This window comes from Mus caroli, chromosome 11 (genome assembly GCF_900094665.2).
Source record: "Mus caroli chromosome 11, CAROLI_EIJ_v1.1, whole genome shotgun sequence".
Lineage (NCBI taxonomy): Eukaryota > Metazoa > Chordata > Mammalia > Rodentia > Muridae > Mus > Mus caroli.
The window spans coordinates 64,749,206-64,776,770 of NC_034580.1; the positions used below are offsets into that span (position 1 = coordinate 64,749,206).

Genomic DNA, 27,565 nt, shown 5'->3' on the forward strand with positions numbered 1-27,565 from the left:
ACAGATGGTTGTGAGCCACCATGTGGTTGCTGGGATTTGAACTCCGGACCTTTGGAAGAGCAGTCGGGTGCTCTTACCCACTGAGCCATCTCACCATCCCCTGAAGGCTACTTTTAAGTCCAGGGCTGTAATACCACAATTTGGGAGGTGGAGATGGGAAATTTAGGGGCCAAATCTGGCTTGGGCACTGTCTGATGCCCCTCATTACCTCCCTCCAAATCTCTGAAGACTAGCTTTCGGCTTTCTCATCCCAAGTACAGTCTAGGAGTACTGCCCTAAGGGCCCCAAGTTACAATTCTCACTCATCAGCCCATACCCCCGCCCCTCTAATAGTTGCTATTGAGTTGCCTTGAGCCTCAGATGGGTAAGGCAAAGTGGGGGCCAGTTGCCAGCATTCCAAGAGTAGAAGCTTGCTAAGGTACTTGGAGGGGGGGGGGGCGGGTTGTACACGTTTGGGGGCGGAGTGTTTAGGGCTGAAGACCGTTGCTCAAGGCAGTGGTCACGTGAGTGTCTAGGTGGAGCTTGTAGTAACGTGACTCAACGAAGTCACGTGAAGGACAGTCGGCTGCGCAAAGTGGGCGGGCTTGGGTCACGTGGCATGGGGAGAGGTGGGCGGGGACCTCGGTGCTGCTCGCGACGTCCGTGGAGCTAGTGGCCCTCGACTGTGTGGTCTAGGTTTTGAGTCTCGCCACACGGCTCTTCCCGACCAGCCCGCTGGACCCGGCCATCCTCCTTGGGCACGTCTTCCGCACTGGCCCTGCGCTGTTGGCGCTAGCGCGTCAGTTTGCGGGTGTGCGCAGGCGCGGCGGGGGCGCTTAGTCCTGTTGGGTGGGCGGCTGAGCCCGGGAGCGCGCGAGCGAAACCATGGCGGGCAGCAGCGCGGGGGGCGGTGGTGTAGGCGAGACGAAGGTGATTTACCATCTGGATGAAGAAGAGACTCCTTACCTAGTGAAGATCCCTGTCCCGGCGGAGCGCATCACGCTCGGCGATTTCAAGAGCGTTTTGCAGCGGCCCGCGGGCGCCAAGTACTTTTTCAAGTCTATGGATCAGGATTTTGGGTAAGCGCGAGGCCTAGACTGGGAAGGACGGTGGGTATGCTAGAGTGGATTGGGCGATATTGAGGGAGACCGGTCTACCTTGGACTGTTTCTGGCCTGTAGTGGAGCATAGCATATTGTACTGTGCTAAGGTAGAAAGCCCATCCCAAGACGGACAAGGTTATATTTGGACACATAGAAGAACGGGCTGGATGGCGAGAAAATTAGGTTGGAGAAATGGGGAACACTGGTTTGTTTGGCCATTCTCTCTCCATGATTTTAGCTAAAAGGCAAAGAAGTGATGCTTGAGGATATGCTAGGCTGTGCGGAGATTAGAGCCATCTATCTTTTGGTAAGCTAGGATGCTCGCTCTCAGACGTCTGCACGCGAGTTATATAGAGATAGTAATTTTGTTTGCCTGTTTTGATTTGTTCTTTTTGTTTTGAGGTAGGGCTTTATTCCTTGTATCCTAGGCTGGCTTCGAACCCATGGAGTTCCTGCCTTAGCGCCCCCCCCCCCCCCGAGCTGGAATAAACAGGTGTGAGCCAATATGCTGGGCATGCAGTGTTTTTATGTAGACCGGGCTATAGTGAGACAATTAGGCTATTCTGGCTTATTAATCAGGTTCCATAGTATTATTTTGGGATGGTACAGTCAGTAATATTGCAGCGAGCTCTATTGGGATATATTAGGCTGTTTTTTCCTGGCAAAGCATGTACCATTCTGAACTCTTCTGAGTTCTTATTTACTCTTAGGGCCAGAACCTCCTCTCCCCCGTTCCCCCTGGGGGCTGAGGAGAGTTGGGGGATTTTTTGCTTTTTTTTTTTTTTTTAAGATATTTTATGTGGAGGGCAGTGGTGGTGCACATCTTTAATCTGAGCACTTGGGAGACAGAGGCAGGCAGTTTTCTGAGTTCAAGGCCAGCCTGGTCTACAGAGCCAGTGCCAGGACAGCTAGGGCTGCACAGAGAAACCTTGTCATAAAACAAACAAAAGCTACTTTATGTGTTTGGGTGTTCTGCATGCATACATAGTGTGTACCACAAGCATGCAGTGCCCACCGAATCCAGTAGATGGCATGGGATCTCCTAGAACTGGAGTTAGCATCTGCCAGCCACTATGTGTGTGCTGGGACTTGAACTCCAGTCTTCTCCAGAGCCAGTCAGTCTGCTGCTGAGCCAGAACTTTCTTCTGTTACTGAAGCTACCTAGAACACAATATAGAACAGGCTTGCCTTGAACTTGGAGCAGCCCTGCCTCTACACCTGCATCCATAGTGCTGGAACTAGATAACGTGTGGCAGCCAGTATGCCTGGCCCAGACCTGGGCTTTTTACGTTACAAGACAGGGACAAGTGGGAACAAATGGGGTAGTGGTACTGCTACATCCCAGCAGAATGGGGTATTGTAATCAGTATGGTGCAGAGGGCTGCTTGTGTGGGGACGCTGAGGGCTATGGAGTTCTGGGGTGATTTGTGACATGCTGGGTGACCCTGTGCTGGACTGGGACTGTAATTTAAGGCAGTCTCTTGTTGTTGTAGCGATTGGGACTGAGCCTTCTGTGTCCCCAAGCTCAGACTGTGTTAGGCTATGATGTCCTGAGTTGACAAGCAAGGATAGCAGGGTCCTGGGGACAGAAAGGTGACCTACCACCTGGGTTGGGGAGAGACTTCTTACCTGTGAAAGTCCCTGTGGTAGGAGCACATCCCCCTCAGCTCCCTGAACAGCCCGGACCCTTGTTAACAGTTGTTGAAGGTGATGCTGCCTAGGGAGTTGGTTTTGGGTTTATACCAAGGTTGTTTTTTTTTGCATTATAATTTTGGGCAATTTATTTAGCTTTTGTGCTTTGATTTCTTCATCTGTGGCATGGTGATAATCATAGTGTAAAATGCTTAATTTCGGTGCATAGCACATGGTACATTCTTGGTGACTGGTAATTTTCATGTAGTGTGGAGGCTAACTAGTTCATAGACTGCATTACACGATACAGAACTGCTTGCTTTGGAGGAGACTGGGCCAGGTCAGGAGGGTTCTGGTGGGAAGAATTGGATTATGTTGAGTAGCTCGTGTGCCGCCTTGATAGCAAATGTATTCATGAGGCCTATCCCCAAGCCCCCAGAGTACTTTAGGCTAGAGCTAATCACACAGACATATCTGTGCGCACGGTGTGCCTGCTCGGTGCCTGGAAAGCTTGGCTGAGACAAGTCAGATCCCTTGGGACTCGAACTATGGATAGTTGTGAGCCACTAGGTGGATTCTGGGAACTTAACCTGGGTCTTGCACAAGAACGAGTGTTCTGAACCACTGAGCCAATTCTCTAGCCCCCATCCCCACCCCGAAGAAGTTCTGATTTGAGGGTGAGGGTGTTATGTGTGCGAAAGAACGGCGTGTGGTTCATAGTTTGTCGACATGGATTTGCTTACAAAAGTGAGGGCTTGTGCCGCACACCCAGGACACGTGTTGAATCGAATAGGTACTAATGATTTCTTGTGGGTATGAGAAGGAAGGAAGGAACAGGTCTAGTCCACTACAGGAACCTGTGGCAGGCTGGACTTTGGGATTTTTCAGGCTGAGCAGATTGCTTAGTGAGGTGAGGTAGCCTGGAATTGGGAAGCCCAGCTTCCTTGCTCTGTGGGAGCGTTCCACACGTGGAGCATTATTGTTGCATGTAAGGGTGATTTTTTTTGCCCAGAAGAGCCACACATTTGGGTGGTCTCTGCTTGTGAATTAGAGAGAACTCAAAGGCAGCAGGTTCCATGAGGACCAGAGGCTTTTATGGGACAGATGTGTAGGACAGAGATGGTTAGGCGGCCAGCCAGGCTCTTAAATTAGATATTTGGAGCAGTTGTTGGGAACTGTCCCAAAGGGACTTTGGAGTGGTACTTTGAGGTTTGGATCAAATGGGAAGAAGTCTTTGGAGTGGCCTTGTGCCTCTAAGGATGAGTTGGGGTAGTTAGTGGTGGGGTAAATGAGAGAGTCTGGAATTTTTATTTATTTATTTGTGTATGAAAGCAAGTTACTTCACTGTGAAAGCAGAGGAGCTGGGCATGGTGATGCATGCTGGCTGAGTGGCATAGCCAAGTTTGGTGACATATGCCTTTAATACCAGGATGGAGAGGCAGAGTTAGGTAGATCTCTGTGAGTTTGAAGCCAGCCTGGTCGTCCCTGCCGCCGCTGGAAAAAAAAAAAAGGCAGAAGTCTAGACAGTTGGCTTAGAGGATGCCACTGTGTTCTGTTCTTAGCACCCACTAAGCACCCACTAGTGGCTCCTGACTCCCTGTAACGAGCTCCAGGGGAGATAATACTCTCCTCTGCAAATACCCTCATGTGACAGCCATGCACACAGACCTGTATGTATACATTAGGGGAAAAGCAGACGACTCGGCAGTCAGGGCAGCAAGTCACCATGCTTGGGCAGGATGGAGATGGGGAGAGACTTAGAATGAGATTTGGAATGGGAGTGACTCCCCCACCCCCTGTGTTTGTCTCCCCCCCCCCCATCCCCTAGATGGGGTTTCTTTGCGGAGCCCTGGCTGTCCTGGTTCTCTCTGTAAGCTAGGCTGGCCTCAAACTCAGATCGCCTGCCTCTGCTTCCAGAGTGCTGGCATTAAAGGCATGCACCACCACCGCCCATCTAGGGTGTGTGTGTGTGTGTGTGTGTGTGTGTGTGTGTGTGTGTGCGAGAGAGAGAGAGAGAGAGAGAGAGAGAGAGAGAGAGAGAGAGAGAGAGAGAGAGACACCCTGGCTCACTGAGTGCCTCCTGCCTCGGCCTCCCAAGTGTTAGTTGAAGGTGTACCCCATCATACCTGGCACCTTACTAATCGCTCTGCTCTCTCCACAGGGTGGTGAAGGAAGAGATCTCCGATGACAATGCCCGCCTACCTTGCTTCAATGGAAGGGTTGTCTCCTGGGTAAGGGGACTCATTACTGAGCTGCTTCCAACCTCAGTCTGTCTCTGCAGCCTCCCCCCTGCTCAGTCGCGGGTGGCCTTGGCTTCCCTCTTCTCTAATGTGGATGCAGTGAGCACTCCTCAGCCTCCTCTTCCTGTAGCCTCCTGTACTGGATTGTTTTTTCTGGCCTCTTGGCCCAGGTCTCCGGGAGGGACCCTGCTTCCTTCTTTTCTGGTCCTTTTCCTTAGTTTCGTCCCATACGCCGCTCCCCAGCAGAGCCATGTTTTCTCACGTGCTCTCTTTTAGCTTGTGTCGTCAGATACCTCCCAGCCTGAGGCGGCTCCCCCAGCCCATGAGTCTCGGACAGAACTGGTTCCTCCACCTCCACCGTTACCCCCTTTGCCACCAGAAAGGACCAGTGGAATTGGGGACTCAAGGCCTCCGTCCTTCCAGTGAGTCCTTTACATTCTTGAGTCCAGGGGATGGGGAGCGAAGAGGGAATTCAGTCTAGACCCCTTGAGAGGGGGACCGAGGTTCCGGTGCTCTGTCCGACTGACTTTGGTTGGAAACTCTCTCTACCTGTGTAGCCCTAATGTATCCAGCAGCCATGAAAATCTAGAGCCTGAGACAGAGACCGAATCTGTTGTATCACTGAGGCGAGACCGACCGAGGAGGAGAGACAGCAGTGAACATGGCGGTGAGGGGACGGGCCCTGGAGGCAGGGTAGACTGAGCTGGGCAGACGGGCAAGCCTTAGCATGCTGGGCATGAAGAATGGGAGGCCTGGCTCCTGAGCCTCTTGTTTATACACAGCTGGTGGCCACAGGCCTGGTGGCCCCTCAAGGCTGGAGCGCCACCTGGCTGGGTACGAGAGCTCTTCCACCCTCATGACCAGTGAGCTGGAGAGTACCAGCCTAGGAGACTCGGATGAGGATGACACCATGAGTAGGTATGGCTGCACACTTCCTTCCCCCCTTCCTCTCCTTCCCCCTCCCCCCCAGCCAGTCTTCTTGTTTCATGTGGCTCCCTGACCACTTCCACCTCCAAATGCTCTGCTTCTCAATTGCTATCAGGTTCAGCAGCTCCACTGAGCAGAGCAGTGCCTCCCGCCTCCTCAAGCGCCACCGAAGGCGAAGGAAACAGCGGCCGCCACGCATGGAGAGGGTGAGGGTTCTTTTGGGATGAAGTGGGCTCTGGTTGAGACACGAGCTTGTGGCTTCTCTCTCTGTTGACGGGGAGCAGTTCATACCTTTCATGTCTCCCTGCTGCAGACCTCATCCTTCAGCAGCGTCACCGATTCCACAATGTCTCTTAACATCATCACGGTCACACTCAACATGGGTATGGAGGGTCCTGATGGGGAGAAGGGAAGGAGAGAGGGGGGGCTTGGGGTTTCTGGGGCTCAGTCATATGGCCCCCTCCACAGAGAAGTACAACTTCCTGGGCATCTCCATTGTGGGCCAAAGTAATGAGCGTGGTGACGGGGGCATCTACATCGGCTCTATCATGAAAGGGGGCGCGGTGGCTGCGGACGGGCGGATCGAGCCTGGAGACATGCTTTTGCAGGTGCGCTGACGGCCTGGCTGCTGGCTGGGGTGGAAGCTCTGCCCCTCCCACACTGCCCGTGACACCGCCCCTTCCCTTCAGGTAAATGATATGAACTTTGAGAACATGAGCAACGATGATGCTGTTCGGGTGCTGAGAGACATCGTGCACAAGCCAGGGTGAGTGCGGCTGGCCCCAGGCCTCTTGGGCTTAAGCCTGTTTACCTTTGTTTTGCAATTTTTATAAAGACGTGAGGCCAGGCACGGTGGTGCATGCCTTTAAACATGTTAACTCGAGGCAGAGTTGGGCTCTCTGAGCGTGAGGCAGCCTGGTCTGCAGAGTGAGTTTCAGACCATCCGGGTCTACATAGTGAGAAAACAAAAACCAAACAAAACAAGGGCTGTAGAGATGGCTCAGCAGTTAAGAGCACTGTTTGCTCTTCCAGAGGTCCTGAGTTCAATTCCCAGCAACCACATGGTGGCTCACAACCATCTGTAATGAGATCTGATGCCCTCTTCTGGTGTGTCTGAAGAGAGTGACAGTGTACTCAGATACATAAAATAAACAACTACGTCTTCCAAAACAAAGCAGAACAAAACAAAACCCCCAAATTGCAAATCTCCCTGGCATGTCACTCCACACTAGAGCATGAAGCAGATGTGGGTGAGCACCTGAGAAGGGGCCACCCACTGTGTGCTCCTTGCCACTCCCCCTCCTCACTGACGATAATTACCGTTTGGCTTCTTTGGTCAAGAAAACCTTTAATGGTTTTTCATGCTTGAGTCCTGGAACAAGATGGTTTGGTGTTACCCCCGTGAGGCTTGCTGTGAGTGAAGGGAACATTCACTCTGCTCTCCATTGTTCCCCGCAGCAGTGTTTTGAACTTAGCCGTGTTGTGAGTCACACGCACTGTGAGGCCTTCACCCTCACTCTCTCTAGCCCAGTGATGTGAGCTCTTTTCTTTCCCACCTCTCTGTCCTCAGTCTCCTCCTGCCAGGCCTCGGGCTTCCTGAGGCCTCGTCCCTCCCCTGAGCTGCTCTGCTCTTCCCCACAGCCCCATCGTGCTGACCGTGGCCAAGTGTTGGGACCCGTCTCCCCAGGCCTACTTCACCCTCCCTCGAAGTGAGTGATGCTGGGGCTGGGGTCTGGAGTTAGGAGATCTGGGGAACGTGGGCACTTGGGAAGTTAAGAACGTGGGAGGATCTCTAGACAGATGAGGCCAGCCTGCGCTACAGGGTGAAATCCTGCCTCAACCAAACAAGCCCAAAAAGAGACGAGAAAAGCCGGAAGTTGTAGGGAATGTGTTCAGAGGGCTAAGGGAGGGGGTTAATTCTAGAACACACAGGCCTAGTTTTCTAGGCTTGAGCAGTGATCATCTTGGTGTTTTACATTACTTTTGTTCCAGATGAGCCCATCCAGCCCATTGACCCAGCCGCCTGGGTGTCGCACTCGGCTGCGCTGACCGGCGCCTTCCCTGCTTACCCCGGCTCCTCATCTATGAGCACTATCACATCTGGCTCCTCTCTGCCTGATGGTGAGTCTCTCCCCTTCCCCGCCTCCCTGGGTGTGTGAGGGACCTTTTGTAAGTTCTCCGTGGTCTCTCCTATCAGGCTGTGAAGGCCGGGGTCTCTCTGTCCACATGGACATGGCCTCTGTCACCAAGGCCATGGCAGCCCCAGAGTCTGGGCTCGAAGTCCGGGACCGCATGTGGCTCAAGATCACCATCCCAAACGCCTTTCTAGGTATTCCCAGGCCCTGAGCAAGGTGGCATGGGAAGGGGGAGAGGAGGCCAAAGCTGGGCACAACACAAGGTGGAGGGGAGGGGAGGAGCTGGGAGGAGAGTCTGACCTGTTTGCTGTGCTGGATCCCAGGCTCCGATGTGGTAGACTGGCTGTATCATCATGTGGAAGGTTTTCCTGAGCGCCGGGAGGCCCGCAAGTACGCCAGTGGGCTGTTGAAGGCGGGACTCATCCGGCACACCGTCAACAAGATTACTTTCTCTGAGCAGTGCTATTATGTCTTCGGGGACCTCAGTGGTGGCTGTGAGAGTTGTAAGTCAGCAGGTCTGGCAGTAGGAGCTCAGGCTGATGTGTGCCCGGGTACTGCTGAGTAAGCGAGGTACCCGAGCTGCATCCCCAAGGGAAAGAGTGCCGCACGGGGCTCACAAAAGCATTTTGGGGCTATTGGTGAGAGCCCTGGCTGTTTCTCTGCCGGAGCAGCAGAGTTTTCTGTTGTAAGCCATCATGGGCTCTGGCTTTTGTCTCGTGGGGAGCTCTGGGGAAATGGTTCAGGTTTCTCTGTTCTCCGGAATCCTGGCCTCCTAAAGCAGGGACCTCTCTTCCATTTTTTCCCAGACCTAGTTAACCTGTCTCTGAATGACAATGACGGTTCCAGTGGGGCTTCAGACCAGGATACCCTGGCACCTCTGCCTGGAGCTACTCCCTGGCCCCTGCTGCCCACCTTCTCCTACCAGTATCCAGCGCCACACCCCTACAGCCCCCAGCCTCCACCCTACCACGAGCTTTCTTCGTACACCTATGGTGGAGGCAGTGCCAGCAGCCAGCACAGTGAGGGTAAGTGACCCACTCCCACGTACCAGTACAGCCAGAGAAAGTGGGCACAAGTAGAGCGGATGCGGGGAGGAGAGGCAAGAGCAGGGACTGGGATCCTGAGGACTCTGGGCTGAGAGCTTCATTTTCCTTGTCACCTCTCCTCTCCAACAGGGAGCCGGAGCAGTGGGTCGACAAGAAGCGATGGGGGGGCTGGGCGCACAGGCAGGCCTGAGGAACGGGCCCCTGAGTCCAAGTCCGGCAGTGGCAGTGAGTCAGAACTCTCCAGCCGGGGAGGCAGCCTTCGGCGGGGTGGGGAGCCTGGTGGGACTGGTGATGGTGGCCCCCCTCCATCTAGGGGCTCGGCAGGCGCTCCTCCTAATCTCCGAGCTCTTCCCGGGCTCCATCCCTATGGAGCCCCATCTGGCATGGCTCTCCCTTATAACCCCATGATGGTAGTTATGATGCCTCCACCCCCACCCCCTGTCTCCACAGCAGTGCAGCCCCCTGGTGCCCCTCCAGTCAGAGACCTGGGCTCCGTGCCCCCAGAACTGACAGCTAGCCGTCAGAGCTTCCACATGGCCATGGGCAACCCCAGTGAGTTTTTTGTGGATGTTATGTAGGGACCCATCTTGAGGCCACATTGGGTCTGTGCCCTTGGCCTGGCAAGTTTCAGCCTGGTGCCCTCCATAGTGCCTGGGCTCAGCCTGGCGGCTGGTGCCTACCAAAACGTTTTTGCCACTGTGACTCTCACCAGCAGTGCCTGGTCCTTCCCCCCTTCCTCGGGGGTGGATGGGGACCTTTGGTTATTTTTAGCTTTATTTTTTATAAGCTTTTTGGGGGGTTAAAATAGACTTTCTTATCTTTGGGGGGAGTATTTTTTTAAATAGACAGTTCCTCTTTTATATGGAGAATCCCTTCTAACCCCAGAATATGACCGCCACCTCTAGGTGCCTAGTCAGCTCTCATGTCGAGGGTGGGTGGTGGTCAGTGGTACCCTGGGAAGAAGAAGGTGTGGGCTGGGTACCCCAGACAGCAGTCCAAGGAGGCTGGTGGTGTATTGGGGACTGTGTAGCTGCCTTTGTTACTCTATTTATTTTAGTCACTTGTACAAAACACCAAATAAAGCAAATAGAGGCCAACTCCCCAAGCCTCTGGCTCCTTTCTTTGGGAGGCAGGCAATGGAGAGGAGGGAGCAGTGACATTCAGTGGCAGACAGTGGCTTGGTAGAAAATTTATTGTTAAGGCAGTAAGTACTCCATCACCCTAAGGGCTTGGCATCAGAGAAGGCACGGGACCTTGTCAGGGCCTGATGGGAGTCTCAGATTCCCAGCGGGTTACTGGTGACCAGGCCACCGTTCTCCACCATGGCCTTGGAGATGCTTCTGAAGTTCCGGAAGAGCTCCTGCTGCTGAGGGCTGGACTGCAGACTGGCCATGTTTTCTCGGATCCGAGTTGCAGCCTGGGGAGAGGGGAGGGGAAGGACGGTCAGGCCTGTATCTTGAATGCCCACCTGTACTGGGGAGCTCCAAGGCTCACCTCAATGCACCAGCTATCACAGAGCATTTTCTCATGCTGTGCCGTCGGGTAGCCCTCACTCAGGGATCTTGAGGCTCTGTGAGGAAACAGGTTAAAATAATCCCGAGTGCTGGTGTTGGCCCAGCTCCTCTGTGGCTCTAGCCTGCCAAGTGTCCCACGCTGCCGCCTTACCTGGAAAGCACCACCACCATGGCATAGAGGTCAATGGCGCCGTCCGCCAGTCGCTGGAGCAGGAACTGCTCATCTGTCAGGTAGATGAGGGTGGGGCTGTCAGTCAAAGGGAGGGAATCAGGGAGGGAATCAGGGAGGGAAGGGGGTTGCAGAGCTCACTCACTGACAATCCCTTTCTTGTGTTTCACCAGCTTGGCCTCCACCACGGTGGCAAATTGATCCAGAGCCTGCACTGCCTGAAGAGACAAGAGTCACAGAGCTCAGGAGAGGAAGGCAGCTCACAGCCACCACAGGCTCTGCTTTAAGGCTCACTCACCAGTTCACCACTGCGACTTAACTCTGGGTGGACAATCCCTGACAGACTCAAACCACTGCCGATTCCTGTCCTCCTGGGAGGAGATGGAAGAGTGACTGGTCAGTTGCGGCCTCCCATCTTGTTTGGCCCTGGCCCTGGCTGGCCCCAGCCCATGAGGTACCGTCTCAGCTGTTTGCCTGCTTCTCCCATCAGGAGGCCAACGTTTCCAAAAGGGTTCTTCAGGGCATTGCCCAGCCCAGTGAGTTCCTTTCCTTTGTCCTGTGGAGAGAAGGGGAGCGGCGACAGTGAGGACTCAGTGTCCTCCCCAGCTGCTCTCCCTCATCCTCCTTCCTCTTACCATACAGCCTTGGAGAGCCACAAACAGTCGAAGAATGTCATTTGCCCCTTCAAAGATCCGGAAGATTCGAATATCTCGGAGCACACGCTCCACCCCTGGTTCCTGGCACGCAGGAAGACACAGAAACCTCTGTTGAGATGTGCCTGTCCACTCTGAGCAGATGCCCCCCCTGCCGAGCAATACTCTGTACCTTCATGAAGCCCATGCCCCCCATTATTTGGATGCACTCATCTGCCACTTTCCAGGCCGCCTCCTGAGGACAGAGAACCGGATGAGTTGGTTTTTTGAGCTGAGGTCCCAATCTGGACTCCGCCCTCCCATCACGCCTGGGTCCTCACCGAGCAAAAGATTTTGCTGATGGCGGCTTCTATCTGGAAGTCTTTGAATCCCTGGTCCATGTTGGCACTCAGCATGTAAGCCATGGACTAAGGGAGCATGGTCGGGACATGGGAAAGACAACAGGGAAGGGCTGCATCAGACAGAATGGCTAATGCTCAGACCTTCAAGACGAGCGCTGACCTACTCCCCCAACCCTTGAATTCACTTTAGCCTCCTGGTCAGGTCAAATATGTCCAATATGTGACCCTCTGATTTGGTAAATCAGGGGCTTCGAGGCTTCCGACTCTGTAAAGGGGTGGGTTAAAAGTCGTGTTTGGTGCATCTGGGAAGCATTTAGCAGAGCAGCGCCACCCTCCAGAAGAGAACTGACTATGCCTCCTCGCATCCCCTAGGGCATTGGTGTAAAGCTGGAGACCCACTGCCCCAGGTGCTGCTGGGGGTTGTAGTCTGACCCAACTGTGAAGAAAGCCATAGGGCTCCAGGGAAGGGGCCCAGGAGGCCCTTACCTCAGTCACATACTGCAGAATAGCCATCCGAGCCAGCTTTTCCTGGATCACTCCAAAGTTGTGAATTTTGTCTCCAAACTGGGTACGATTAGTAGCATGATCAACCTGCAAGAGGGCGCATGTAACCCCACTGTGGTTCTTCAGTCTCCACCTGGCCGGGCTGAGGCCTAACTGTGCCGATGGTCGAGTGTGCATGTGTGTGTGTCAGCACTCTGAGGCAGTCAGGGACATGTGCTAGCTAGGGACTGGGACTCACCGCCTTGGCAATGAGGGATTTCATGGTGCCTGCGAGGGTTGCAGCCATCCCGAATCTTCCGTTGTTGAGGATGTTGACAGCAACCTTGAAGCCATCTCCCACCTCTCCTAGCACATTCTCTGATGGCACCTTCACTCCATCAAAGTACACCTCTGACGTGTTAGATGCTTTGATGCCCATCTTCTTTTCAGGGAGCCCACTGAAAAGGCAGGGCAGGAAAGTTGAGGTATGAACAGGTTGCTGTGGGGGAAAAGGGCCTTTTCAGGTCTCATGATCAGGGGAGAACTCCCTAGACTATAAAAAGGATACAGGGCACTACCCATGTGCCCCAGGGGCTACGGATATCTAGCTATGGCCTGTTAGCCTGTGTTCCCCCAGAGGAAACAAACTGCTCACCTCCTGTGGGTGCCTCTTGTACAGAGATAGCCCCAGCGTGGCCTGTATTGACTATTTGCTCTTGAGAGCCCAGTGCTGTCCCCGTCCTTGATTCTGCTGTTTTGCCCCATACTCACTTGGTAACCCCTCCGAAGCTCCTTTCCACTACAAAAGCTGTGATCTTCTCTTTCACGGCCCCCGTGGCTGCATCTTTAATTGGCGTCTTGGCAAAGACAGTGAAAATGTCGGCCAGGCCCCCATTACTGTGGAAGAATGAGGTGGTTAGTATAGGGTTTAGAGCAGCAGGCTCAGGACACAGGGCTGAAGGGAAGAAGAGAAATGGAAGATTGCCTGATCCAGATCTTGCTCCCATTGAGAGTGTAATATTTTCCACAGGGGCTGGGTATGGCTGAGCTTCTGATGGAGGCTACATCGGACCCACTTGAGGGCTCTGTTAGGCAGAAAGCAGCCAAAGCCTGCCCTGTGGGGGAGAGAACAGGTTCACTGGGAATCCTGACCACCAGAGTTGCGCCCCCTCATCCCCAGGCAGTTCCTTGTAACACTGTGAGCAGTGTCACACTCCTTACCCCTGGGTCTCTTAAGGTTGCCTTACCAGATGCCACTCTGGGAAGGTATTTTTCTCTCTGGGCCTTTGTGCCATAGAGCAAGATGCCTTTGAAACCGATGCTCTGATGAGCTCCCAGGGTAACGCTAACACCAAGGTCGTGCATGCCCACAATCTCTGCCAAGCGAGCATACTGGAGGGAAAGGAGGTGTCTGGGATTGTAGCTGGCTGCACTGAACTTGTCTTCAACAAGAATGGGCAGCAGGGCAGACCTGGCCTGGGGCTTGGAGCATCTCTACTCTGAGCATGGGGAGTGGAGTGGGTTTGGACAGGGCACAGGGAGGCTGCTTCTGTAGCATGAAGCCCTGGAGTCTTTCCTAAGGAGACAGGAGCAGGGATACCAAAGGGCTTAGATAACTTTTTCCCCCCTTTGAGGCAGTTTCATCTTGTAGCTCCAGCTAGCCTGAAACTTTGTGGGTTTTCTTGACTATCCTGAAACTCCCTCTGTAGACCAGGCTGGCCTTGAACTCGAGATCCGCCTGCCTCTGCCTCCATGCTGGGTTAAAGATGAGCGCCTCCGTGCCCAGCTGCCCTTGGTCTCAATGGGAAGGTTGCCTGCTGTGTTGCCTCACACAGTCCCCAAAGACCTGGGAACTATGGTTAGGTCCACCGGACCCAGTGGGCTGCACACAGATCATGTTTCAGGGGAAGACGTGTGAGAAAAAGGGCAGGCAGGTAGACACTACCCTGTCTACTTGGCTTGGCCCTAGTGGTGAGTCTGCCAAAACTGGAGCACTGTGGAATGTTAACCCGGGGATCCTCTCACCTGGGTATTAGAGAGGCCCAAACCACCCAGCTCGCTGGGTACTTGCAGACCAAATGCCCCCAGTTCCTTGAGTCCCTGCAAAGTGTGGTCCTCCACCTTCTCCAAGGCGTCGTTCTTGGCAGGGTCATTCACTTCCTGAGCAAGGAATAGGAAGGATCTCATATTCAGAGGCTCCTTTAAGCTCCTTAGCATCTTACTTAGCCCAGGAGGGGCTGAGCTCTGGTCATCCCTTACCTCAAAGAACCGGGCCACTGGTCCCACCAGCTCTTTGAGAAATTGTGTCTGTTCTTCACTGAGCACTGCATAATGGGAGAGAAGAACAGGCTAGTCAGGCAGGGAGGGCTCCCCTGCCCACACTGTCAGTGACTGACTAAGCCTTTACTTACCAGATGGGTATGGGAACACCTGATCAATGGTAAGCTGGCCTTTGAACATCCCCACAGCAAAGGACTTAGATTCCTGGGCAAGGAAGAAAAGAATCTTAGGTGGGTGCCTGGGGTGATTCTACTCCTGGTTTTTAAGTGTCAGTCCAGTTTCCAGTCACTTACTGCCCTGGCTGGTTTTTCTCTGGTGGAAGCATCAGAGGAGAGGGTTTCTGGCTTGTCCAGAACTGCCTGGAGGAAAGGGCAGAGCAGTTAGGCTGGAGATGGGTCTTAAAAGGTGTGCAGGAAGCTCTAACTCTAGGAAGTGCGTTCTGTGCATGTTCCATTACTTTCTCACTAGGGCACCCTGGCGTGCCCTTTCCCCTACTTTCGGTGACAGAACTGTCACCAGATGACTGGGTCGAAGAGAGAGACCCCTGTCGGTCGCAGGCTAGTGGGAACTGGCAACTCGCATTTCTACGTCCCTCTCCCTCATCCACTGTCACTTACCTGAGTGGCCTCCCTGGCATAAAGTCGCTGGGCAGAGATAGGCCGGGGTTGTCCCTGAAGCACAGTAGTAGATCGCGAGCTGTAAGGAGTCGGGGTTCAGTTCTGCCCTGGTTCCCAGACCCAATGTCCCCTTGCTATATACGGACCTTCGGGCCCCCAGGCGCAGCAGCTGTCGCCCCACACTCGGGGTCATCCGAGCCGACTGCATCTCCAAAGCCGCCGCCGAAGTCTTGACCACTGACCTCTCCTCTTCGCGTCTCGCCTGCCCAAAGGTTGTGTGTCTGGGCCCTGACTCATGCTCCACAATGCACTGCGTGGTGGGGGCGTGGTCTTGGGCCTCGATGCATGGTGGGAGCTGAAGTTCCGACGTGTACCCGGTCCCTGTATTCTACTTGACCTAGGGTGATCCATCTTCAAACGATCCGTTTTCTTTCCCAAACTCTATAGAGCCGCTGGTCTAAACTAAAGTCTTATCCACTAAAAAGGGAAGAGATTAGATAAGAGAAGGAAGAGTTAAATGACTAGAGCCAGAAGGTTGGAGGGAGGACTTCCTAGCTAAAGTTAAAAGAGAGAAAGGTAAATATCAGATGCAGAGACCTGGATTATAAGGAAGAAATTTCTCCTTCAAAAAAAGAGGGGCGTGAGGTGGCAGACTCAAGCTGGGGTTTACTCTAAGCGAATTCTGAGATCTAGAAGATTTCACCAACTTAAAACTCTTCTAAAAGCGCGTAGTAGGAGCCTCTAGTCTCTCATGGACTTTGGGAGATACTAAATCACGATCACCATGAATTTGAGGCCACATAGACCCTACTAGAGTGAAGACTCCAAAAGCACGTGTCTTAGGAAATGAACACTTTTTTTTTTTTTTTAAAAAAGAACTTTGTGTGTGTGTCTGTATATTAGCATGTGCACATGGGTGCAGTGCCTATAGATACAGAGACCAGAAGCTGTGGAGCTGGAGGGAAGTTGTGAGTCTCCCGACGTGGTTGCTGAGAACAGAACTAAGGTCCTCTGGAAGAGCAAAATACATTGTGTGTGTGTGTTTTGTGTGGTTTTTGTTGGTGGTGGTGGTTTGTTTTTCTGAGACAGGGTTTCTCTGTGTAGCCCTGGCTGTCCTGGAACTTACTCTGTAAACAAGGCTGGTCTTGAACTCAGAAATCCGCCTGCCTCTGCCTTCCAAGTACTGGGATTAAAGGCATGCGCCACCACTGCCAGGCTATTTTTTTTTTGTTTTTTTGTTTTTAATTTATTTTATGTATGTGAGTACACTGTAGCTGTCCTCAGACACATCAGAAGAGGGCATCGGATCCCATTATAGATGGCTGTGAGCCACAATGTGGTTGCTGGGAATTGAACTCAGGGCCTCTGGAAGAGCAGTCAGTGCTTTTAACCCCTGAGACATCTCTCCAGCCCTCCCTTTTTTTTTTTTTTTAGTTTTTAAAGGTTTATTTATTTTAAAATTTATATATATATATGAGTGTGTGTGTATATATGTGTATATATATATATATATATATATATATATATATATATATCCCACCAAGGTCAGAAGAAGGCATTAGATCACCTACAACTGGAATTACATACAGTTAGCTGTACACTGCCATGTATGTGGACACACTGGAGACTGAACACAGGTCCTCTGCCTAAGAGCAACGCCTGCTCTGAATTGCTGAGTTGTCTTGAACCTCGTCTAAAAGTCCGCTTATGCAAGTGTGCACTCAGAAGCCCTTGTCAGAAGACAACTTCCAATAGTTCTCTCCACCTTTATGTGGGTCCCTGATGACAGGCTTGGCAGTGAGTTCCTTTACCCAGTGAGCCATGTCACTGTCCCCGACCCCTTCTCAGTATGGTCAGGCCTGGGGAGAAAAAGAGCTTAACTCTGGGTTGCTGGGACTGCCTTAGATAAAATCCTCTTTCCCACTCACAGAAAAGCAGCTAAATTATGGCTGGCATTTGGGAAGGTACACTATGAGGAGCAAAGTGTCACCTGGTGACCCGGGGAAGGGTGGAACCTAGGTCACTAGTCCACTTTACTAGCTACAACTGCGTAGGGTGAAAGCAGCTCAACTTCAATCTCGGCGGATTAGGGAGATTAAATTGGGAGAAGAGAGATGTCCCAGAGACCCAGAGGTGAAAAAAAAAACCCGGGTCTTTGAGGGGGTGATCTAGATCTGGGATGGGGGCCCAGGGGCTCCTTCTCTTCCTGAATCTATCCATGGGGTCTGGAAAGAGAAGACAAAGGCTGGAAAACCTTAGATGACTAAGTGGGTAAGCGGCTTGGTCTCCATCCTTTGTCACTTGCTTTTTACCAGCTCCCAGGTCAGCCCTCTGGCTCCTGGCCCCCCCACTACTGCGGTGGGCACCTCCCCTCCTCACAGTGCTGCACAGTGATCTCTTCCAGGCCTTGCTGGGTGAGTAAGGCTGGTGTTCTGAGGGGCCACAGTGGACAGGGCTGGCCTGGGGTATGGGGTCAAGCGTTACAGGTTCTAGGCTGGTTGGAAATACTCAGAGCATCTAGTCCAGGCTCTTGCTTGTGTAGAGCCATCACACTATACCTCCTGGCAGCATCCATCCTAGCTGGAGGAGCCTCTCTTGACACACAGAAGCCAGGGGTAGCAGGGGTGGCCAGAGGGCCCTGGGATTTGGGAGGGTGACTTAATTCTGTTCCCGTGACAGACATCCTGGACTATTATGAGGCTTGTATCTCAGAGAGTCAGGTAAGGAGATAATGGTGGGTGCCTGGCTTCCTGACTGCCTGAGCTGGCAGGACTGGAGGGACGAGAGTACATTCTTGCTAATTTTAAACTGAGACTTAGGGGCCCAGGCAACATGATCCCTAGTACTAACTGAGGAGTTGGGGGCACCAGCAGTGCTGTCTGTAGGCAGCCAGCCCTATGCCCTTTCTTCTTTCTTCTCCTCTTTCTTGCATTGCCCCAATTTCAATACCAGGAAGTCCAGATCATACTTAATTACTTTTCAGACTTCTTCCTGTGACTCCTAGGGGAGAACTAGGTCCCCAAGATTCTCTACTGCCAGCCCCTCCCTCAGCCCCTTACCCCAGCTATGGCCTCCCTCCTGCACTCAACCAAGGAGGGATGCTCCCCTCCCAGCTGTGGGCTTTTTCCCTCTAAGGAGAAAATCCATCCTCCTCATCTTTGCTGTCATCACCGAGGTTAGCCAGGTCTCCATGTTTGCCGTAGGGCCTCTCTGCTTGTGCTTCTAGCTCCTTTCCCATTATCCGGGTTCCTGCCAGCAGTGAAGGAGTTAACACTGCCAAGGCACCCCCCCCATTCTGGCTCCTAGCTCCCTCCCTCCCTCCCCCTGCTTCCTCTCTCCTCCTCTCTCCCCTTCCCTCCTCGGCTCCGCGGCTACATCGGCCGCTGCCATCTCCAACCCCCCCCNCCCCACTCCCCCGCCACGGCCCCTAGCCCCTGGCCGTTTGGCAAGACCCCCGCATACCCCGGGGCTTCCCGAAATCCAGTTCCCCTCCCCCATCCCAGCTCATGCCCCAGCCCCAGAACTCCGGGGCTGCCAGCCCCCTGTGCCCCTACCCCTCCTGAGAATCGGGGTGTGCTCCTCAATCCCCCTCCCCTCCACTGGGGAGCCCCTTTTAGGGTCCCCCCTCCCTTCCACGCTCCCCTACCCTTCTCTTCTCCAACCTTCTCCTTCCCCTCTCACCCCTCCCCCCATCCTGGCCCCCCCTGCAAAAGTGGGGTGCGGAGGGGGGAGGGGTGAGAACCCACCGAGGGGAGGAACAAAACTCCAATGAAGTCAGAGCCCCCTACTCGCCGCCGCGGCCAGGCCCCCCAACATGGACTGTCTCTGTATAGTGACAACCAAGGTAAGCATGATGGGGAAGCTGTGGGGAGGGGGAGTAGGTAATGAATTTGTGGAGAAGGGTTAGGTAGGCCTTATCTAGGGCTGCAGGCACTGGAGTGAGAGCCTCAGAAGTAAGATCTATTAGAGGGGTCACAGTTTAGTTTTGGGGTTCACATTTGAGAAAAGGATGGATTTGGCCACAGGTGCCTCCTGGAGTGATCATTTTGTACCTATAAAGAAATGGAGAATCTGGTGTTTGGGGTGGCTTGGTGAGCTTTAGTGTTCACCAGCAATGTTTTGAGGGCAATTTATTTAAGGAGAAGCCTGCCTGCCTCACATGGGAGTTCTGCTCATATATGTGGGAAGGTGGGCTATGTGAGTGTGCTGGGGGGGGTTGTCTTCCTTCCTGGGCAAAAAAGCTCATTGTGAGATGCTGGCCAATTTTGGGGGGGTGTCTCTTGGCATGAGGGTAAAGGTTACTGGTTGTGAGTGTCTGGCTTGTATGGTGGTGTCAACTAGCAGGTAAGGGTGGGCCTTCAGGTAATAGAACATCTTGTGCTAGACATGTTTGGGATGCTCCTGCTTTGAGGGAATTGTACATTGAGGGTTTAATTATATGGAATAGAGTGACCTGGGAGTTGTCAGAGGCCTGAGGCCTGATACAGCTTTACCTGAGAGAATGGACCAGGTGGGATTAGGATTTGGGGTACTCCCCTGGGAGCTAGAAGCTTGCAACAGCTGAGGTTGCCATCTCCTAAGAAGGATGAGGTTTGGGGTAGGAGGAGAGAAAGAAGGTAGTTGAGGACCATGTGGGTGGTACAAAATTTGGGGGTAGCCCAGGCACGTGCCCAGTATTCCCATCTCCCACATTTTATCTAGCCCTGGTCAAGAGAACAGAAGAACAGATGCAAAGGGGGGGGGGCGGGCAGGGGATGTTACCCTGACTCTTGGGAGGACTCCTGGATCTCAGGAGGCTTGTGAGGTCAAGAGGCCACTGGGGTAAAAAGGTGTAGGAAGAGGGTAGGGCTGGCGGGGCTGGAACCCATACAGGGGTACAAGGGTGTCCCTGTGGTCAGAGCCTGGAAATAGTGGGATGGAAGCCCAAGGAGCTGAGGCCGTTTGCTCCCAGACTCTGGGACTGGCAAGCTGGATGCCTGGTGTGTGGAGGGAGGCTTGGGCGGGTGGCAGGCAGCTGGGGGTTGGGGGGTGGGACAGGAAGTGGGGGCCGGGGGAGGCGGGGTCCGTGTGAGTCACAGGCTGGGGAGGGGGTTATATTTAGTGGGAACTGCAGCTTCTTATGGGAGGAAGCTGAGGACACACATGTTCCTTGCCACAAACTCACACATGTGTATACACATGCATTGTGCACGTGTGGACATGATTAAAGACTGGGGACTGAAGACTAGTTCTGTATCCCTCACCCCATCTACAGGGCTGCTTGTTTTTCTCCTGGTCTGTGGGGTTTTGGGCATTCTTCCAGGTTGCTGGCTCTCTCATCCCCTGTAGTTTTCAGTACATTTTTGTGCCTCAGTTCTTCTGGCCCTCTTTTAGTCAGTGTCTGCCTGTGCTCTTTGTGTCTCTTGTCCTTAGGCCTAATCCTTGGCCTTGGCAACCTAGCTTGCCATCACCTTTGTGCAGATGTATATAGGAAGCCCATTGGAATGTGTGGGTTCTCCTAACGCATGAGCACATGAAATCCAGTAAGGGTGAGGGGCTCTGCAGCACTGGTTAACTATTCTGGGTGAATGCATTTACTCATTTTTCTGCCCCAAATTCCTGTGTGTTCATTGGAGCACATGATTGAGCAGCCCTGAAGGTAGGAGACTTGTAGAGAGGATCATATGCATTCGGGTCTTACTGAGGTTTGGAGACCCAGGTTTGCCACATTCATTGGCCAGAAAACTTGTCAGCCTCAGGATGGAGGGACTCCAACTCCCATAAGGCCTTGGGGTACTAGATCCTTCAATGGTAGAGTGTGGTTGTCCACTGGACTGTTGGGAGTTGTGGTTCTTCTCTATCCAGGCCAGTGGAGGGTGGCCCAGGAGAAACCAGCAGGGGGCCCATGGCTTCTGCCCTCCGCAAATGCTGGGGAGTGGGATTAGGAGTGCTCAGCCTTTGTAGTCACCGAGCTCTCCTGGTCTGTTTGATAGCCCTCCCATCTTTCGTTGCCTATATTTATAAATTGCTGCAGTAATTTAAGGAACATTTTTGAATACTTAATATATGCTCAGCTCTGTGCTCCGTGGAAACTCTGCTTTACAGCTATCACTGAGTCTTATTCGGTACCTAGATCTCTGCCAGTATCTCTATCTCTGAGCAGCTTTCTCCCACTCCGCCCCCGTCCCTCCCCCTTCTCCCCGCGCGCTGCTGCCGCAGTTGCCATAGTAACCAGCGACGACTGAAGTTGCGTGGTGGACTGGAGGGCAGGGCGAGGGTGGCGGAGGGCGGAGCAGAACAAATGGAGGCTGGGGGGAAAAGTAGGGGAAAAATAGGGGGCATTTGGCCAGGGCCCTGGAGGCGAAGTGGTTAAGCCCTCTGGGTGGTCCTCATTGGGCAAAACTGAGGTACTGGGGGCGGGGCAATGTATCCAATAGCTTCATTCATTGGTCGGCAGGGGCGTGGCAGAAGGATAGTGTGGGCGAGGCCGGGGGAGCAAATGGGCGGGAAGCGTTGGGAGGCGTGGTTTCATGGAGCGAGTGGGCGGAGTCGGCTTACTCTATCGGAGGAGGCGGGCAACAACCCTCAGAAAGGGGAGGGCCTAGGTTGACAGACCATGTCGAGGGCGGGGCTGACCCGGGAGGGGCGGGGTGTGGTTCCTGTATGGAAAGGAGACCCGGTTCGTGTGGCCGTAGTCCCAGTAACTGCGGGGTGCGGGGGTCTTTGGAAAGGAGAATCCGTGGGTTGGAGATATGACGTCTCAATTTTCCTAAGATGGAGGGCTGTTCAGATTTCATCAGAGTTACCCTCCTACCTCAGCTCTATGTTCCAGGGAGACAGTTGCTAGGCGACGGCAAAGTCCTTGATTGCTGCGTTGCCAGGCAACGGGGAAACGGAAAATGGAGGGAAAAAGGAAATGGGGGATGAAAGAGGGTCTTGATAGTCCATAGTGCTACTGGTGGAGAAGCAGGGCCTATGTATTTTCTAGACTAAAAAAAAAATAAATAAATAAAATTGAGTTCAAGCCGGTTCTGCATTGGTTATTTCTGCGGATCCATGCATTTTATTTAGGTAGGAAACTAGGACATTGACGGGGTTTTATCTTGGGGGCTTACCTAACAGAGGCCGATAAGTGCAGGGTTGAGATGCTATAGAGGCCATTAACGCCTTTTGCCCTGGGTGGGAATTTTGTGTTCTGTAGACAGCTGATTTGGGGAGAACCCTTATGAGAGGGGTGAACATTCTCTGGGAAAGAGGTTTGCAAGTTCAGGAGTTAGGGAAAGGATAGAAGACTGAAGTGATATGGAGCAATTTAGGGTATTCTGAAAGATTTGTGGGTTACTGTAAATTGCAGTCCAGATCATTGGTGAAATTATTAGTTTGAGACAGGGTCTCACTCTGTAGGCCTGGCTTGCCTGGAACTCACAGAGACCAGCCTGTCTCTGCCTCCCTATTGCTAAAGACATGCAACACCATGCCTAGCCTGAAGCTTTGTTTTACACCTTTGGATGAGAGAAGATATATTGGGAGCAAATCTTCCAACAAAAATGTAGCTCAGAATTAGAGAAAGGATGTTAAAGGATGGGGTAGAGGGACTAGCCAGAAAATAAGTAATTTAAGAATTTGAGGGGTAAAGAAAAGAATAGTAAATTCATGCCGGCAATCCCAGAACTCGGAGGGTGGAGGTTGGGAAGTAGAGGCAGGAGGGCAGGAGAATTAGGAGTTCTCAAAGTCACCCTCGGCTACATAAAGAGTTTGGGACCAGTCTATGTTACATTGAGACACTCCAACCTCTGAGAGAGAGAGAGAGAGAGAGAGAGAGAGAGAGAGAGAGAGAGAGAGAGAGGGAGAGAGGGAGAGAGAGAGAGAAGAGAGAGACTGGAGCTGTCAAGATGTGAGTAAAGGCATTTCCTGTCAAGCCGGAGAGCCTTAGTTTCATTCTTGTAACTCATGTGATAGATGGAGAACCAACCCCCTAAAATTGTTCTCTGACCTCCCCATGCGTACCATAGCACACACAATTGTGTGCTCACACGCACAAATAAAGGTAATAAAAATTTAAGTAAAAGAAAAAAATAATTCTTAATATAGGGCAAGGGTTTGGAATAATTTGAAGAAACTGCAATGGGATTTGGAAGGTTTGCTTTAAGGCAGATTAAATAATACTCAGAATTGGGTTCTGGTGAGGTTTTGGGGGTTGGTATCTTAGAAGGTCCAGTGTATCATTCAGTTTCGTGATTTGGGTGAGGAAACTCCAGACAAATTTGAAGAGGCTTTGTTTGGATGTTCGTGTTAGCCAAGGGTCATACATTAATGATAAGGTGGTGGACTGGGGGGGGGGGCAGATAAAACTTCTAAAGGAATGATTTAAAGGGCATGTCGAAATCCGTGGTTCTTTAAACTTGAAGAAGCAGTGTCTAGTAATGAGATGGGCTGCAGGGACTCTGCCAGAGATGCTTTGGAGCCTTATGGGATGTTTACAGTAAAAAGGCTTAGGGTGGGTGCTTGTGAGATCCCTAGTGATTCTCAGAAGTGATACAGAGAAATGCTGCTGCCTCCCCTGTAGCCTAGGAGTACAGTACTAATGAGATACCCAGTGGGTTTTGTAATAGAAAGCCAGTGTTTTGGGGATGGTGGTGAATTAGGTGAAATAAGGGGTCCCTGAGAACCAGAGACAAGGTGCTAATTTTCCCAGTATCAGTATCTGTAGAGGGGTCGAAACAGGAGTATACCGTGGGAAGTAGAAGACGGTGGGGAAATAGCTAGAATCGAAAGAAGTTGGTAGCCAAGAGGGTCTCCCCTCACCCTTCCCTCCCATCATGACGCTCTCCCGTACTGCGCAGGCGCCGCCCCCCCTTTTCCCTGGCCGCAGCCTCCTGTCGCCGCGGCCGCCGCAGCCCCCGCCCCCTCGGCCCCTCCCCCTCCCCAACCCAGCACCCTTGCTATCCCACCCATACCCTCCCCTTAGTCCCCCTCCCCTTCTTCATGTCGACTCGGAACAGATTCGCCTCCATGTGTCTCTGCGTGGTACGTGCCGCGGTACGGGATCTGGCCCGCTTCCCTCATCCCAGACCGCCCCCCCAACCCCCCAATCTCAAGAGCTTCAAGTGCTGTTGCTCTTCCCTCTGCTTGGCGTGGGGTCTCTGGGTCGCAACTTCTTGAAAACAAGCGCAGTGGGTTGTACCTCTTGTTATCCACTTTAACCCACACCCCTGTATTTTTGGGGTGCAAGCCCCGGTTCCAGGTCATTCTGTGCAGCTGGGGTTTTGAAGGTACAGGGAAGGAACCACAGGGCCATCATCTGTGACCCACCCTCAGGTCTTGTCCTTGTTTCAAATCCTAATATATTGGGGGTGCAGACTTGTCCCAGTAGCATAGCGTGCCTGCCAGTCAGGGCCCTGCATACCAGTGGGTTAGAGATATGTCCTCCTTCCTGTTTGGTTTCAGCTGCTTTGTAATCCAGGACTGAGAGGGGTCGACCTCCCCAGCCCGGTGTTTGCAGCGTCAGAGTTGTTCTACCCTGCAGAGTCCTGAGGGCTGTAACATTCCCGAGGACTGACCATAGGCCTTAATTCTTCCATTACATTGTGAGAACTCTGGTTCTCCATTCTGTGGTCCTCAGTCCCCACACGTCATCCCCCAGTCTACAAAGCCTTTTTCTTTAGTGTCAGATGTAAGTCCCTCCCCACCATAAGGATGGAACAGGGAGATATGGGGATCACCATGAGAAAAGATCTTCTTTGGTTCTTGTCTAGAATAAATGCTTGTCTCCCTTCGCGTCTCCATTTTCTTTAGTGCGCCTGGCCGTTCCTCGGATTTAGAAGTTTCCTGTTAAGTGGGGTGACCATGAAGAGACACTAGACTCGGGTTCTCCCCAGTCTCCAAAACTTGGGAGGTGCAAGCTTTGCTCCTGTTTAATTTATCTTGCAGGGAATTCAGGGCAACTCCTATTGGCGTTTATTGTCTGGGGCATTTATCCCTCGGCTTGTGTGGTGGTCAGAATGGACCTGCTATTCAGAACTGCTAGTCCCCGACAGCTCAGCCTTCGAGAAGGGCTATTATGCCTGTTCTTTCCTTACCTTCCTTCCTCTTTTTCTTTTGTGGCAGGAGAGGGTTAAAATAGGGTTCTGGCTGGTCCTGAACTCACTATGTAGTCGTGGGTGACCTTGAACTTCTCAGCCCTCTGCCTCTGCTTCCAGAGCACAGAGAAATTTATGCATCCACTACCAAGCCGGATTCTCTCCTCTCTATTCTCCTTCCCCATGCTACTGACACTTACTGAGCTTAGCGTTCTCTGAATCTGTGATCCATATTTGGTGAGTCCTCTTTCCCTTCTTTAAAGCTCTTCAAACACGTAGGGTGTTTTTATTTGTTTATTTTGTTTATTTATTGAGACAGCGTCTCGCTATGTAACCCTACCTGGTCTGGAACTTTCTATAAGACCAGGCTGGCCTGGAATTCTCAGAGATCTGCTTGCCTCTGCCTCCCAAGCACTGGGATTAAAGGCGTGCACCATCATGCTCAGGGTGCTGCTTAACTCTGGGTGCTGCTTAACTCTGGGTGCCTCTGGGTCTGAGTCTTTTGTTGACAGGACCATATGCCTCCTCTAATTCTCTTACTATATGCCTACTCTACAGTCAGCCTGATTCCTCATTCCCAGAGTTATCAGAATCATCAGACATCAGTGGTCCTCAATACAATTCCTTCTCCGTTTTGCTATGTCACCCCCTAAATGCCGGTACCCTCACTTTCTCAGAGACCTTGGGAGGGAAATTCTGCCCGTGTGTACTAGCGGCCTGGAGACCTGCATCTGGTACTCTTTCCCTTCTTCTCTGGAGTCTGGAGTTGGGATAGTTCAGCTTCTGTCCAGGTCAACTCTGAAGGGGAGGGGCCTAGAAGGGCATAGTAGAGGCAGATGTGGAAGGGGCAAAGCTGCCGCCTCTCTCTGACCCCCAGTTAATCTTATTTACTGATGTTGCTATTAAGCCGGTGTGGGAGGCTCTTGTTCTGGGGGCTGGTTAATTGGGAGTCATGTTGAGCCCTTTACCTCCAGAAGTCAGGGGAGACCAGAAATTCAGTTTGAGCATTGTATTGTCGTCCTCCATCAGGGGGCCTGACATCAGGGGGCCTGACACTCATTTCTTCAACCCGCTTCCCACCTGAGCTTCCTGCCTCCGTTGCCTGATTCCTCCCCCATTCCATCCCTGTCTAGTATATCCGGATTAGCTGGCTGGCTTCTGGGGCCCCTTTGCTGAGTAATTGGGAGTGAGTGAGGCCAAGGAAGAAAGAGTGGGATAGGTTTAGCCTTGTCCTGCTTAAGGGCTGCTGGGGGATGAGTACTTTCTAGCTGAAGTATCTGACTTTGGTTCCTGTTTCAGGCATGCAAGGTGCTGGAGAGTCAGTTGCTTATCTGGGAGAGGCTGCAGTGGGGAGGCTGGGGTGCTAAGGGTAGGGTGGAGTGTGGGATTGGGGGATGATGATGGAACAAAGAACTTGGGGATACATGAGGGTACAAGGGTCAGCTGCTAGAACTCTTAAAAGGATGGTGTGGAAGATCAAAGCTTGCTTGGGAAAAGTATGAAGACAACGATGGGGGTGTGAGGTAGACTGCCAGAGCCATAGGATATGAGTCGGAAGTTGGAGGATGGAGCCTGGACTTGGGTAGAGATGAGAGAGGTGCTGAGGCCTTGGCTGGAGAGGGGGCTGTCGGGAGGGTGGAGAGAGGGGGAGCCAATGGGCTGGAGGAGAGGGAGGGGGAGGAGTTGGTCAGGCCCTAGGGCCTTCCGCACTGCACTGCTCTGGGAAAAAGAGGCGGTCCGGGCGGGCGCCTGAAGCTAGAGGCTCTGGGCTGGCCCAGTGACGCTGCCTCGGTCCCCATCCCCAGAAATACCGCTACCAAGATGAAGACACGCCCCCTCTGGAACACAGCCCGGCCCACCTCCCCAACCAGGTAAACGCCCCCGAGCTGGTGCACGTGGCGGAGAGGAACTTGTCCCACCTCGAGGCCGTCCACGGGGTCGTGGGCCACGCCCACCTCTCCCCCCTCAAGGTAGGAGACCCTGGCGGCCCCCTCCCCAGTGCTGCCCTCGGAGCCTCGGAGCTGCAGCAATCCCCCAAGGGCCGGTAGGGCAAGAGATATGGGGGAAAAGATGGGGTGGCTTGGCATCAGGGCCTTGGACTCCTGGGGTTGGGATGCGGGTGGGGGTGTATACTTTTGGATTGGGGATGGGGCTAGACTCTGGAAACACTTTGGTCTCGCAGAAGAGAAATAGTCCAGGCAAGTGGGAGTGGGCTCGGAACCTAAAGCCAGTCAGAACGTATGCTTTTGTGTATGTTTGGTGTGTTAAAAGGATGGATGGATCCCCCAAGAAGTGCCCCCCAATCCCAGGGCGCCGCTCGTCATTCCTCCACACCCCCAGTGCCCGCTTCAGTTTTCTGTGTCCAGAGCTCTGTTCCAAGCTCCTGGTG

General features: G+C 52.8%; 3 protein-coding genes across 10 annotated transcripts in view; 2 read left to right on the plus strand and 1 right to left on the minus strand.

The window, feature by feature from the left end:
- Positions 1–526: 526 nt before the first annotated feature.
- Dvl2 (dishevelled segment polarity protein 2) lies at positions 527–10,161 on the plus strand. Its single transcript, XM_021175396.1, has 15 exons — positions 527–1,058; positions 4,875–4,944; positions 5,230–5,375; positions 5,511–5,620; positions 5,736–5,871; positions 5,996–6,086; positions 6,194–6,263; positions 6,349–6,488; positions 6,570–6,646; positions 7,522–7,589; positions 7,873–8,001; positions 8,078–8,209; positions 8,339–8,518; positions 8,822–9,040; positions 9,191–10,161. Exons 1-15 carry the CDS (start codon positions 865–867, stop codon positions 9,637–9,639), a joined length of 2,211 nt encoding a protein of 736 aa, XP_021031055.1. The 5' UTR covers positions 527–864; the 3' UTR covers positions 9,640–10,161.
- A 74-nt stretch (positions 10,162–10,235) lies between these two features.
- Acadvl (acyl-CoA dehydrogenase very long chain) lies at positions 10,236–15,425 on the minus strand. Its single transcript, XM_021175399.2, has 20 exons — positions 15,265–15,425; positions 15,119–15,197; positions 14,795–14,860; positions 14,633–14,705; positions 14,481–14,545; positions 14,247–14,381; positions 13,469–13,613; positions 13,207–13,336; positions 12,993–13,118; positions 12,481–12,679; positions 12,225–12,329; positions 11,718–11,804; positions 11,570–11,632; positions 11,380–11,481; positions 11,203–11,300; positions 11,043–11,115; positions 10,890–10,962; positions 10,727–10,799; positions 10,556–10,631; positions 10,236–10,478 (listed from the first exon to the last, which is right to left on the minus strand). The coding sequence occupies exons 1-20, from the start codon at positions 15,324–15,326 to the stop codon at positions 10,338–10,340; spliced, it is 1,971 nt and encodes a 656-aa protein (XP_021031058.1). The 5' UTR covers positions 15,327–15,425; the 3' UTR covers positions 10,236–10,337.
- Positions 15,426–17,146: 1,721 nt separating this feature from the next.
- Positions 17,147–27,565, plus strand: part of Dlg4 (discs large MAGUK scaffold protein 4) — a 28,034-nt gene continuing 17,615 nt past the window's right edge. For 2 of the 8 annotated variants that reach the window (XM_029483260.1, XM_029483264.1), the window contains exons 1-2: positions 24,056–24,124; positions 26,982–27,047. In XM_029483260.1, the coding sequence (XP_029339120.1) occupies positions 24,083–24,124; positions 26,982–27,047 (108 nt within the window). In that variant the 5' untranslated portion in view covers positions 24,056–24,082. Of the gene's footprint in view, positions 17,252–17,433; positions 17,533–17,797; positions 17,839–18,461; positions 18,963–24,055; positions 24,125–26,981; positions 27,147–27,565 lie in introns of those variants that run through there. The other 6 variants (XM_029483256.1, XM_029483255.1, XM_029483259.1 and 3 more) reach the window with 6 other exon arrangements.

Excerpts from the sequence above, each read along its gene's own strand:
- Dvl2 (XM_021175396.1), top strand. The coding sequence starts at position 865 with ATGGCGGGCAGCAGCGCGGGGGGCGGTGGTGTAGGCGAGACGAAGGTG. Across the intron at positions 1,059-4,874 it reads TCTATGGATCAGGATTTTGG|GGTGGTGAAGGAAGAGATCT; the intron begins GTAAGCGCGAGG and ends CTCTCTCCACAG. Across the intron at positions 5,376-5,510 it reads TCAAGGCCTCCGTCCTTCCA|CCCTAATGTATCCAGCAGCC; the intron begins GTGAGTCCTTTA and ends CTACCTGTGTAG.
- Acadvl (XM_021175399.2), bottom strand. The coding sequence starts at position 15,326 with ATGCAGTCGGCTCGGATGACCCCGAGTGTGGGGCGACAGCTGCTGCGC. Across the intron at positions 14,861-15,118 it reads ATGCCAGGGAGGCCACTCAG|GCAGTTCTGGACAAGCCAGA; the intron begins GTAAGTGACAGT and ends CCTTTCCTCCAG. Across the intron at positions 11,116-11,202 it reads GCAGGCAAACAGCTGAGACG|GAGGACAGGAATCGGCAGTG; the intron begins GTACCTCATGGG and ends ATCTCCTCCCAG.